This window comes from Diabrotica virgifera, chromosome 4, assembly GCF_917563875.1.
Source record: "Diabrotica virgifera virgifera chromosome 4, PGI_DIABVI_V3a".
NCBI classification, from domain to species: domain Eukaryota; kingdom Metazoa; phylum Arthropoda; class Insecta; order Coleoptera; family Chrysomelidae; genus Diabrotica; species Diabrotica virgifera.
The window spans coordinates 37,381,036-37,395,637 of record NC_065446.1 but is presented as its reverse complement, the minus strand read 5'-3'; the positions used below and the strand labels follow the sequence as shown (position 1 = coordinate 37,395,637).

The window sequence follows — 14,602 nt, the reverse complement described above, 5'->3', positions numbered from 1 at the left end:
ATGTAATAACACATGTAAATATAATTTGAAAAAACAAATGCATAAACACAGGGCCATGCTGCGGTATGATGCGAGGCAGTCGCATCAGACGGCATCACAAGGGGAGGCCTCATAATCAGTAATATCAGAATACAAATTGAACCATTCAATAATTAAAAATATATAGGACCAAGTGTCAGCCGAAAGTATAAATATTGTATACAACGCTTATCTTTTTTTTATAAGTTCTTTGTTATTCCAACATTGAGGTATATGATTTATGGATTTATGTTTTTACATCAATGTTTTATCTAAGCAAAAAAAATGAAAAGTTACAGACAATCTGGCTATGACCAAATGAAATTGCAAAAAATCTTGATATAAGTTCCGAATTTTCAGCTGAAAATAAAATTCGAGCCAGGAGAAAAAGCGTCAATTTCATTACTACAAGTCTGTGGATGAGCTTTTAACAGAGGAGGAAAAATTTAAAATAAATTTTTTCATCTATATTTTAGACATTGTCATTAATGCTTTGATTGATTGATTTTTGCGTCTAGAAATTCTAAAAATTTTAATTATAATATGATAGTTTTAAATTGAGGGAAATCGATGATAAAACACTAGAAAAATATTGTATGAATCTCCATTCAATACTTTCAATAGAAAAAGAAGCGGATATAGAGACAAATGATCTTCTAGAAAAATTTTGCGATATATCCCAAATGAATACTCCTTGAAATCTTTAGAGGTTCTGAACTATTTTTGCCAAAATAACCTAATTTCTTTATCTTCTTCTTTTCGTGCCTAAGTATTCGTTAGAATATTGGCAATCATTCTGGCTATAATTATTTTATTAACGGATGCTTTATATAGATTAGTTGTTGTGCATATCCTCAGGTTCTTTAACCATGATATTCTTCTTCTCCCAATTCCTCGGTTTCCTAATACTTTTCCTTGAAGGACTACCTTCAGTAATCTGTACTTAGTGCCGTTTCTCATTGTGTCCGAAATATTCTAACTTTCTCCTTTTAATTGTATACATCACCTCTCTTTCTTTCCCCATTCTTCGAAGTACCGTCTCATTGGTTACCTTGTCCGTCCATGATATCCTTAGGATTCACCTGTATAGCCATATCTCGAAGGCTTTAAGTTTTTTCTCCATTGCTTCAGTGAGTGTCCAGGATTCAACTCATAATTTATTTCTTTATACACAAATGTAATTGTATCACTAAGAATTTTATTAACACTCCCTGTCTCGGTAGCCAGTGGGGAAAGAAGTTTTTCAAAATTAAAAATTATTAAAAACTACTTAAAAAGATTCATAATCCTCACTAGCTGCTACTTTAGACCAGCGGTTCTCAACCTTTTTTACTCAGCGACGCACTAACGTACTCCTTACAGATTCGCGACACCCTTATATGTACAAATTTTTGCTAGTGGTAGGTAAGTACAGTAAACAAGATCTCCCGCTTTGCGCAACTATTCATAACGCAAGTCGGTTAAATTTTAAAAACAGTTGGAGAGGAAACAATTATAGATTGGCACTTTATTGATTGGTATAACGTGGTATATACCTAATAGTTAAAAAAATGGTTGAATGCATGATTGGTATATTATAACAAATAAAAAATATAAATAAAAATATCGTATTCGTAAATCTCGCGACACACCTGATTCTTCGGCACACTCGGTTCTTCCGGCACACCAGTGTGTCGCGACACGGTGGTTGAGAACCGCTGCTTTAAACTACACCAATCGGATTGATGAGTTTGCCAAAATTAAAGTCAGAAAGGTAAAATTGTAATTTTTGTAAATATTATTTAATGTTAATACATATTTCATTTAATTTAAAGTATGTTTTGTTTTTAAAATAAAGGTTTTTCGTTCATTTAGTAAAAATAAAAGTTAAGTTTCGATAATATTTAAGGGGCAGCATTTCGAAGACTTGCATCATATTGAAAAGATGTATAGAAGACTTGCATATTGTGGTGGGCCAACTTTTTTATAGGGGGACCACAAAATTCAAGAAATTCTATAGCAGGGCCAGAATTATAGAAAAAAATGCAATTCGTATTAGAGCTACATGTATACTATCCATGTCGATGGACCATCGGCGGGCCGGATTAAATACTTTAGCGGGCCTGAGTTGGCCCGCAGACCGTACTTTGCCCATCACTGCCTTAAAATAATTTTAATTTTCAATTATTGATAAAAGAATATTAAACAGTTTAATGTTACCTTCTTTTTTTATTAGCTGGTTCTTCCATCAAATCAGTTTGTTGCCGTTTCCATTCTTTTGTAGGTTTATTCATACATCTTGAAGAGTCTAAATCATCTTCTGAACGAGAATAGCTGAAGTCTGAAAGAATTGAACCAGTAGAGTTTATTTCTTTTATAGCACTAAGTCTCTCTGGATCACCAAAACTCATTCTTCCTGTAAAAAATATTTATAAAATAATAGACAAAACAACAATAAGAAATGAATGATAAAGAAATAGTCAAGGAAATGAAGCATTTTGGCTCGCAATTTTTTCGTCCAGCATGGATGTACTTGAAATTTTCACAGAAGGTAGGGAATAGTCCAAGGGTCATTTTCTATATCATGCTGCTGTACGCTAAACCCTCGGGGGTGGTTTCCACCCCATCTCGGGGGCGGGAATTTTTTATTACAATTTAACCATGTAAATCGATGTAAAAATTAATTCTAAGAAAAAAATGTTTTTTACATTTTCTTCGTAAAACTAATATTTTTCGAGTTATTCGCGCTTGAAAGTAACAGTTTTTCGATGAAAAAATCGACTTTTTTAGAGGGTTTTTGAGAATAGCTCGAAAAATATGCATTTAATCAAAAAAACTGTAGATATCAAAATTGTATCTTTTAGTAACACAAACCAAGCTATTTTTCTGTAATATCTTTAAGACCAATACAAACCGAGATACGGCATGTTAAAAGTTAGCTTTTTTCGTCAAATGCATAATTTGAAATATTCAAAGTAAAATAACTGAAAAACTTTGCATTTTTCGAGGAAAACTTAAATAATCTTTTTTCAAGTACACAGTTAGCCTTTTCAAAAAAATAATAATAAAAAGTTTCTAGCCTGAAAATTAAGTGACTTATGATCAAAAAAAGGTCGGTACCTGCTTTTCTCTATGAAAAAATCAGTGAAAACAATCCCCTAACTACCCTCCTAATTAAAAATTGGTCTTCACCTTTCTGTAATCCCTTTTAAATTTGTATTATAAATGTACCCAAGAAGTTTGACCTATTTAAAAGGCCTAATTTTAGAAAAATTGGAGTTTAAAGAAAAATTAATTTTTTGGAATTTCCCATTTTTCACCATTTACTTCAAAATATCTCCGAAAATACTGGAGAAACGGAAAAATGATGGACTACTAAATTGTAGCTTTTTTAATAACTAAAACTCCCTTGTGTATAGATTTTCATTGCAGTGAACAATTAGCGAGATATGGCTGTTTAAAACCTCTATTTTAGAGCAAACACTCCCTTATTCGAGCCCTTTAAACCCACCCTAATTAAAAACTAAGGGATCTTACGAAGTATAGTTCACACAGTCTTATAACTCTTCAAAAATCCTACAAAGTCATTTTTAGAAAAAAACTTTTTAATCTCCAAAAATGAAGAAGCTATGTTTATAAAACGATTTTTTTTTCGAAAAATTCGGATAGACCGCTTATGAATTTTGAATGTATGTATAATACCACAGAACCGGTTCGTATACTGAAAGATGAGTAAAAAACTATTTGTATTTGTACATACATATTTGTAAATTCGTATTTTTGTGTAAATGTTTTTGTAATTCTTTAATTCTACTTTTTTTTCTGTATAGATCTATTAAAATATCTGCTTATAAAAACTGTAATGTTATTAAGGGTGGTTTTTAAGGGTGGAAATATTATGATATTATATCCTAAAGTATAAAACAATCATTATTTAACCAATCAAAACCAAATTTTACCCATATTAAAGTTTACAATGTTTTTATATAATTTTTTACAACAAGGGGTAGTTTACACCCCAAACAATAATCAACACCCTTAAGCATGATATAGAATATGAAGTACAGGGTAAGATGATCCTAATCCCAATTTTTTTTGTAAATCGATGCAAGCCGAGATTATTCTTTTAGGATAAGTAAATTTGTTATATATAGCTCCAACAAGGGTGGTTTTAAGGGTTTAAATATTATGATAGTATATCTTAAAGCATAAAACAATTATTATGTAACTAATAAGAACTAAATGTTGACAATATTAAAGTTTAAAATGTTATTTTATAATTTTTTACAATTAGGGGTAATTTTCACCCTTAAAAAACCAAAAGCGTACAACAGTTCAATATAGAAAATGAACTAGAGGGTGTAATGAGCCTAAACCCAAATTTTTGTACAAATCGATGCTGGACGAAAAAATTGCGAGGTTTTGCCGTTTTTTCAGCTTTATTTCCTCAACTAAAAATACTTAGTCAAAATTACCCCAACTATTCAAGTTGAGAAAAATATCACTAATTGTGAGTAACTGCAAAACTACCTTAACCAATTAGGAACATGACTCAACAAATGGAAGGTGAAAGTACTTAAAAAGGAACGAAGTCAGCCCAAGTTACTTTTACAAACCAAAGAGATGTATGTTTAACAATTTAAATGATACACAATTACCAGTCAGCACACATCACACAAATTAAATATTTGGGACCCTCGACAAAATATTATCATGGAAGCGACACATTCAAGCCAAGAAAACCCAGATCAATATCAAAATACGACAAATGGGCTGGTTTATGGGTAGAAAATGAAAAACTCACTAGTCACTATTGAAAATAAACTGCTCCTGTTAAACCAATTATTTGGAACTATGATGTCCAACTCTGGGGCTGCTCAAAGCCATCAAATATCAAGATAATACAAAGAGTCAAATTAAAAATATTGAGAATCATATTCGAAGTGTCCTGGTATGTAAGCAATGAAACCCTACACCAGGACCCAGCTACACCTTTGGTAGAGAAAAAAATTCGAAGAATCACAAATAACTACCTTGATGGACTGAGAAGTCATCCAAATTATCAAGCAAGACTGCTAAACACTCCTCTCAGATAGGAGTTTGCAAGATGCCTGAAGAAACTATGGCCAACAGACTTAAGGGGCTATCCTAGTGTAAAAGTACGAAATTCATATACTTTTTTTGGGAATTTCTAAAATAAAAAGTACTATACCAATTGTTTTGAAAATTAGCATGGGTATTTATTATAAAAAGAAAAATAACAACAAAGCTCCACTGCTGCAGTGATTGGGACTAATAGAGATCCTGAAACATAAAATTTCAAAGTTATTATTGAAATATATGATATTCTCTATACCATCAACTAGGGATTTTTGATTGGATAAAAAATGTGAAATTGGCGATTTATGAAACTGAAAATGCTTTACCTAATTCTAAAAAAATTTTTCAACACTTCGTCATTTCTCCAAATTTCAATACTTTTCAAACACCCTAGTTGATGGTATAGGAAATAACTTAATATTTCAATAATCACTTTAAAATTTTATGTTTCAGGATCTCTATTAGTCCCAATCACTGCAGCAGTGGGACCATGTTTTCACGGTGCCAGTAAATGGCGCATAAATTGTTTAATTTTTAATATTTTTGTTTGAAAATTGTTTCATGTGTACTACTTTTTATAATAAATGCTCGTGCAAATTTTCAAAACAACTGTTTTAGAAATTCCCAAAAAAAGTATATGAATTTCGTACTTTTACAATAGGATATATTTGGCGATTTCAATGTTCCTAATTGTGACTGGCGAATGAATAATCTGGCATCTGAAGCTACACCTAATGTACAAGCGAATCTTCTTGAAACTAATGCTATTGATTTATTATCAAATATGGTTGCATTCAATAATCTTTTTCAGTGCTCGAATATTGTAAATGAGAGAGGTGTTCTATTGGATTTAGTATTTTCTCAAAGTCTTCTCATAGTCTCAAAATCAATAGATGATCTCATTACCCCCGATAATCACCACCCTCCACTTGTAACTTCTTTAAGATTTAAAAAATACTAACACTGATAACATTCCTGAACAATATTACTACGATTTTAAAAATGCATACTTTGAAGTTATTAATGATTGTTTAGGTGCAGTTTTGTGGGATGATTTGCTGTTGGGTAAGTCTTTAGATGAAATGATTAATATATTTTACAATGTCTTATATTCAATAATCGAGATTCATGTCCCCACCAAAAAAATTTCTGCTAAGAAATTTCCTCCGTGGTTTACACCTGAATTACGGGAACTAGTTATATGGAAAAAAATGGCACACCAAGAACACAAGACATTGTTGAATTTAGACAGTTACAACAAATTTTCGTGTCTTAGATCTCAGTGTAAAGTACTCTCTAAACAATGCTATAATCAGTATGTGAGTGATACCCAGTGTTCTATACAGGCTGACAGTAGGTTGTTTTGGAAATTTGCAAATGCCAATAAGGACCAGAATTCTCTACCTTCTGAAATGTTCCTTGATAATGTTAGGTCCAATTCTATGTCTGAATCTGCCAATCTGTTTGCTTCTCATTTTCTATCCGTATATTGTAAGGATAATATAACTCAACATCAAATACTCGTAACTGATAGTGACCAGAATGTTTCTAATTATTCTGTTAGCATCTCCGAAGTCTATCAACATCTAAGTAATCTGAAATCACAGAAAGGTGCAGGTCCTCATGCAGTACCTCCTATCTTATTGAAATACTGTAGTTTTATATTAGCTCGTCCCTTATACCCAGGCAACCAAACGACGTTTTTATAACGTAGATAACACGACATAAACATGACCAATTGACGTGTTTTTATGACGTAGTACTGATGTTGAAAATCACGTGTATTTGTCTCATCGATTTGACGTCAAAAAGGTGACGACTTTTATATGTCGGTAAAATCACGTCTTTAATACTTTCAAAAAGTGATCTCTTTCAGATGTTTCAAAATAGGTAGTATAAAATTCTGTTCTTCCGGTTCCAGGCCATCTACCTAATTTCACTCATTGATCTTATATCTTTTCATTTACTTGACCACATTTCTTGATTTGCCAGCCTGATACAGTGGTTGTACATTCCATGTCGCTACTTTAATGATTTCTCTTTTTGGACCAGTCCCATAGTTTTCACTCCGGCCTGGATCCCTACCTAACGTGACCGGTCGAACATTTCTCACTATCAGGCCCGGAAACACCTGAGGTTCATTTATTTCAAATTCCAGGATGGTTTTCTTGGGAATAATAAAAATTACTCTGTTATTGTTAAATTTATTTTGCTTCCACACTTATCTTAACCCTAGTTCTTATACTCCTTGATATATGCTACTCATATTCCCCAGGCAACCAAACGACGTTTTTATAACGTAGATAACACGTCATAAAAATGACCAATTGACGTGTTTCTATGACGTAGTACTGACGTTGAAAATCGCGTGTATTTGTCTCATCGATTTGACGTCATAATTGTGACTATTTTAAAACGTAATCGTATCTACGTTTTTTTCACGTCGGTAAAATCACCTCTTTAATACTTTCAAAAAGTGACCTCTTTCAGATGTTTCAAAATAGTATAAAAAATAGGTACATAACATGAAACCTGTAGGCCTACGTCCCATGTGTCGAAGATATAAGTACTACCACTTGTTTATAAGATCGCTTGTGCGCTAGGCTAGAAGCATCATTAAATCTGCATGATTGTACCAGCCCTCACATTTTAGAATTTTCACTAGTTATATATACCTACTTACTGTGTCAAAACTGAATATATTTATTTATTTATTTTATTTATTTATTTATTTATTCACGGGCAAGCCCTATTCAGATATAAATTTTACAGTGTTCTAAATTATATAACATAATTATACAATTATATAACATTAATGTTAACCAATTATATAACATAAATTATCGTAATATAACATAACAAAGTGGTTTGAGGAAAAATAATTCTATGAGTAATACAGTTACAAAAAAGAATAAGATAACATTAGGTCAGTACAATTACAAACAAAATATATCACCTAAACCAATTCGGAAATGTTCCAAGGTATAACGGTTTTAAGTTATCTAATACATACAGGTCATGTAACACTAATCACAATACAAAAGCTCTGGCCGAAAATATTAAAAAGTTAAAAAGTTAGGGAAGAAATTAGGTTTTTAAAGCGGGAAACTGATATATTAAAAATTTCGAGGTTATTTAATGAGTTAGCTAATCGAAGAGTTCTAGGAATAAATGTGTTGTAAGAATAATTGAATCTATGAAAAGAGACATAAAAGGTTTGCACCTGCCTAGTCGAACGACTGGGGACAAATAGAGATATTTTGGAGAGAAGTTCAGGGCAGTTACACAGCCCGTTGATAATTTTAAATAAAATAATTAAGTCTCTTTGTTTTCTGCGTACCTCAAGAGGAGGTAAGTTCAGTATGCGCTCTAATACAGAATAGTCATAGTATACATGCATCTTAGTGGCAGTATATCTCAGAAAATTGTGTTGGATAGCCTCAATTTTCAGTTTATGAGTAAAGTAATAGGGGGACCAAATTGTGGAACAGTAATCGAAATGAGATCTAACCAGGGAGAAATAAAGAGATTTAATAGCTGAGATGTTTGTAAAGTCTCTAGTGGTTCTTTTTATAAAGCCAAGCATCTTCATAGACTTCTGTATTGTACTGGAAATGTGTGATTTATAGCTAAGGGCGGAGTCAAGGATCACACCTAGATCCCTAGTTTCAGAGGCAGAATGTAAGGTCAGATTATTTATACTATATTCGAAGATGATTGGATGATGAGTTCGGTGGAAACGAAGAATATGGCATTTGGATGCATTCAAACACATACCATTTTGCACACACCAGTTAGATAGGCGATCAATATCACCTTGTAGACTAAGTGAATCAGCCTCACATGTGATTATTTTAAAACATTTTAAATCATCAGCGAATAACAAAGTTTCACTTACTTGGAAACAGGGTATTAGATCATTGATAAATATATTAAACAACAGAGGTCCCAAGTGTGATCCTTGTGGTACACCTGAGGTAACAGAGATGGTATGAGAATAGTGATGATTAACCCTGACAATTTGCGATCTTTGCGTAAGATAGCTCTTGAGCCACTTCAATATAAGGCCATCAACTCCGTATAAATAAAGTTTATGAATCAAGAGCTCATGATTAACTTTGTCGAAAGCTTTGGAAAAGTCAGTATACACAGAGTCAACTTGTAAACCCCTCTCAAGAGCATCTGTCAAAAAATCAACATATGTTATGAGACCCAATTCTGCTGATTTTTTGGATGTAAATCCAAATTGTTGGGCCCCTATAATTGGCGAGAAGTCATAACTTAAATAATCAGAAATAATGCTCTCAAAAACTTTAGGAATAGCACTAAGAATACAAATGGGACGATAGTTACCTATATCCGATTTTCGACCTGATTTATATATTGGAGTGACATAAGAGTTTTTCCAGTAGTCTGGAAATTCCCCTGTCGATATAGACTTATTAAATATATAAAAAAGTGGGCGCGATAGAATGAAGCTGAATGTTTTAAGGAAAGTGGGGGGAATTCCATCAGGACCAGGACCTTTGTTGGTATTGAGTTCAGACAGTTTTTCGTAGATTTTTGAAATTTCAATGTGATAATTAGACACATTAACCAAAGGTGAAATCTGGGTTACATGCGGATGTAAGGATTGGTTAGTATAGACGGAAGAGAATTGGTTAGCAAAAAGATTAGCAATATCAGTTCCATTGAAGGCAGTACGATCTCCAAGAGTCATTGTATTAGGTATAGCGTTATTTTCCCTTTTACTACTTACAAATTTCCAAAAGGATTTAACGTTATTAACAATAGAATATTCGGTACGTTGAATGTAATCAGCATAACACTGTCTTGATAAAAATTTACATCTAGTTCTTAAGTTACTAAATGCTGCATAACTTTCTGGACACCTTGTGCTCTTATATATCTTGTGCGCTGATTTCTTCTCGTGAAGCAACTTCTTCAGCTCAGAGGAGTACCAGCATGGATATTTCTTATCACAGATTTTTTTTAGCGGAACAAAATGATCAATGATGGAATAAAAAATGTCGTAAAATACAGAAACCATGTCAGAGAGCTCTTTTCCTTGAAGTGCACCATCCCAATTAAATGCTTCAAGGGATGAACGAATTGCTGCATAGTCAGCATGAACAAAGTCATAATAATACTCTTCACCAGATGAATGATCATTTGTGATTTTGAGTGGCAAACTGCATTCAAGCGGAGGATGATGTGTGTCCACTGGAATTAAAGTGTCGATAGCCTTCAATACATCAATACCCAATGGAGATAAAATGAGATCAAGCGTAACCCCTCTATCGTTGGTTATTTCGTTGGTCTGGAAGAGATTGAAAAAAGCACAGATATTGGATATAGTTTCAATAGAATCAGCTTCAGATTGTGTAGCTGTAGGCTGAGGAGAAGCAACGGAACAATAATCATCGACATCCCAAACTGCAGATGGAAGATTAAAATCACCCAATAGAAAAAGGTTTGCTCTATCGTATTGCTCGCTTATAGTGATAAGCTGTTCAAAGTACGATTGGTATATATATTGGTATATATATTGGTATATATATTGGTAATATATATGAAATGAATATATGTATATGAAAATAATAAATAATTTATTAACAAGTTATCCAGCATACTAATATCTTAATTTAACGCTGTCTTAATATCTTCATTTAACGCTTAATTAAAAACAAATAAACATAACCTCAAATAGTTGTCAAGAAGAATTACTGCATTAAACTAACTCACTGAGCAAAAACACATAAAAATCGCTAAATTTACACGTTTCTTCAACTAAATATCTAAATGAAAAGTCTTATTTTATCACACAAGGCACAAACCATGTAAACAATAAATGAGAAATTTCTTATGAACATCTATACCATACCCAAACGAAATTGTTTGGAGTCAATACAAACAAACAAGCTCCTCCCAATTTTGTGACGTCAGACTTAGGCTGTCTGAAATTAAAAGGTTTTTTAAACGTAATTTTAACGTCATTAATCTTACGTATTTAAAATCACCTACAAAAGACGTCTATATGACGTAATGTTCAAACACGTGTTATATTCAACCAAAAACTGACGTTTCCTCAACGTTATATGACGTCACTTGGTTGCCTGGGTATTATATATTCAATGAGTCATTATCATCAGGTCAATTCCCAAGTTACTGGAAATTGAGTTATATAACAGCAATTTATAAAAGCGGTAATAAGCATGATATAAAGAACTATCGTCCTATATCTATATTAAGCACCATTCCCAAACTGTTTGAAACCACATTAACAGAACATCTATCATTAGTATTTAGGCACAAAATAGCGTCTCAACAACATGGATTTTGCATTGGCAGATCTACAGAAGTCAACCTTCTATATTTTATTAGTTATATAGCACAACCAATGGAGGCAGGTCATCAAGTTGATGCTATTTATACAGACTTATCAAAGGCATTTGACAGAGTTAATCAGAGTGCTCCTATTAACTAAACTTGAAAGTTTTGGTATCACTGGATCGTTACTAAAATGGTTTGCAGATTATATTTCCAACAGAAAACAAATTGTATGTTTTAACAGTATTAAATCCAATGAAATTTCTGTAACTTCTGGCGTAACACAAGGATCCCACTTGGGACCTTTATTGTTTAATCTGTTTATTAATGATATAGTTAAAAGTTTTCACCATGGTGTGGTACTCCTATTTGCTAATGATTTAAAAGTATTTTCTGTAATAAGGTCAAGTGAAGATGGTGAAAAATTACAAGACGACTTGACTAAACTTCAAAGTTGGTGCATCAATAATGGTATGGAACTGAATACAAGTAAGTGTCAGGTCATGCATTTTTATCGAACTAATAACCCTTTACTTTATGATAACAGTATTAATACATATATGTTCTTTCATCACAAACTGTAATCAAAGATCTTGGAATATGGTTAGATACCTCACTAACTTTTCATGAGCACTTTAAAACCATCATTAACAAATCTTTGAGGCTTCTTGGATATATCAAACGAGTTACTTCTGATTTTACATCCATCCAACCATTAAAGATTCTATATTGTTCGTTGGTTAGATCTAATCTGGAATATTGCTCTTCGGTGTGGTCTCCCTATTATCAGTTGTATAGTGATAAAATTGAAAAAGTGCAACATAAATTCCTTAGACATGTTGCGTTTAAACTTGGCCAGTATATGCATTATGACGATATTTTACAGATGCTAAATATTACTACATTAAAAAGCCGTCAATTACATCATGACTTAATTCTATTATTTAAGCTGGTTAACTCACAAATTGACTGCCCAGATATGTTAGCCAAAATTAATTTCGCAGTTCCTAACCACCAGACAAGACAATTGGTTTCATTTTTTGTACCAATACATAGAACAAATTATGCTCATTATTCGTTCTTATCTCGAAGCAAAAGAATTGCAAATCAATTTCAGGAACTCGACTTTTCCTATAGCTTAAATAGATTCAAGGCCGTATTGTCAAATATCACCTGATGATGGTTATTATCACATGTAGGTACCTACTTTTTATGTATATTATTTATATTATTTGTCTGTGTACTTTCATGTTTAACTGTCTTGTAATTTTTAGCTTATAAATGTTTTATTTTGTTTTAAACCTTTAACATGTTGATTGTATTTTTTTTAATTATCGTACTTGTTTTAAAATTGTACTTATTTTGTAAAATGGGTTCGCTTGTAAATAAATAAATAAATAAATAAATAAATAAATTAAATAAGTATACTGTAAAAAAATATAATAGGAGGGTTGCCATAAAATAGGGCAGCTTCTCCCTCATGTACTAAATGCTCAAACTATTTACTTGTAGCTTCAATGAAGCAGATTGTAAATTTAAAATATATTAATTATAAAAAAAGAGATTGTGAGAAAATATTTACCTGAATATAAGTTACTAATTTGTTCTTTAGCATCATCAGCTAACTTATTTCTACTATCCTTAACTAAAATATTACAAAACTTAGCAATCTGATGTTTAAATTCATCTCTTTCCTGTTCAGCCAATTTTCTCTTCTTGCTCTCCTCATCCAACATTTTTCTTGCATTTTTAAGGCGTCTATTGTATTCGTTTCCTTCTTCAATCTTTTGATCGACTTCATTTCTAAGTCTAATGCATTCTGCGATTGTTTTTGTCCATTCTTGGTACAAAAGTTTTGTTTGCTCCGCAAAATTATAAAAGCTGTCGTGCAACTTATCCCTATCTTCCACTTTCTGGTGGTATAAACGCTGTAATTCATCATATAAAGCAACAATAGTAAGATCATTTATAGATCCAGCACTACCAGTAGAGCCTGTTTCACTTGTAACACTTTCATCACTATCTGTACGTGCAAGCTTTGCTTTCTTACTTGGATAAGGTGATTTAAACGGTGTATCACACATTTTTAATATATACTATCACAAAATTGTATAGAAGCTATTGTTTAAACATTAACCGCTTAATTTATAAATTCAGTATATCAACAACGTTTTTAACGGAAAATTCAGTTCAATTCAAACTTCAAACTTAACGACAATTGTCAACTGTCAAACTGTCGTCCCTTAGAGACATGTTAAGGATAGACTTGGCTAGGGATATGCCACTCAATGCATCGGGGTGTTTGAAGGCCGCGTCTCACCATCAAATAATTTGATCAAACAGTTTGAGCAAACTCCGGAAGTACGTCAAAGTGACGTCACAATTGCAGTTTTTTTGAAATTCTAAAAATCTGTGCTCTCACTATCAGTCTAGTTTGATCAAATTTTTTGTATTGAGTTGTCTAACTTGTTTGTACTTTATTTAAAATTAAAATTTTTCATTATTATCCACAATGAACACTCAAGGCCCCGTCTCACCATCAAATAATTGACAGTTATTTGATCAAACTTGACAGTTAGTGACACAAAGTGACAGTTAGTATGTATAGTTTGTGTCACTAGTCAAGTTTGACTGTCAAGTTTGATCAAATAACTGTCAATTATTTGATGGTGAGACGGGGCCTTCAGGATGTGACGTCACTAACTGTCACTTTCAGTTTGCTCAAACCAGTTTGATCAAATTATTTGATGGTGGGACGCGGCCTTGACGGATTGAGTGGTCTAGCCATCTTTGTCAGTCACATGCGCGGGATCGTTTGGTTAAAAGATAATTTTTATAATAACGCTCTGAGCTTCGCTCGTGTCGCTCCTAGCGGACTACTAATTCAACTTTCACCGGTAATTCTTAAATTTAATATTTAATTGTTATCGCTTAATATTTACAACGCAAAAAAGTAATTAAATTGTAATCGATTTTTTTAAGATTTTGCTAATCATTTTGACGTTCTATTGATAAAATATGAATTTCTTACTTCGGATACTTTCACAATTATCGTGTAGGTGGCGCTAAGATTAATAGATTAATTTATAATTACATATATTACGGAACATTAAAAAAACTTAAATTCAGTATTTAAAACGTAAGTATATTTAAGGTAAAAATATATACCACAGCT

At 32.3% G+C, this 14,602-nt stretch overlaps 1 protein-coding gene across 1 annotated transcript in view; it reads right to left on the bottom strand.

Moving 5' to 3' along the window:
* LOC126883494 (rac GTPase-activating protein 1-like) overlaps positions 1–13,644 on the bottom strand; it is a 30,089-nt gene extending 16,445 nt beyond the window's left edge. Inside the window, exons 1-2 of the mRNA XM_050649087.1 lie at positions 13,010–13,644; positions 2,218–2,413 (exon numbers count right to left, since the gene is read on the bottom strand). Of these exons, the coding sequence (XP_050505044.1) occupies positions 2,218–2,413; positions 13,010–13,511 (698 nt within the window). The 5' untranslated portion in view covers positions 13,512–13,644. The remainder of the gene's footprint in view (positions 1–2,217; positions 2,414–13,009) is intronic.
* Positions 13,645–14,602: the final 958 nt, after the last annotated feature.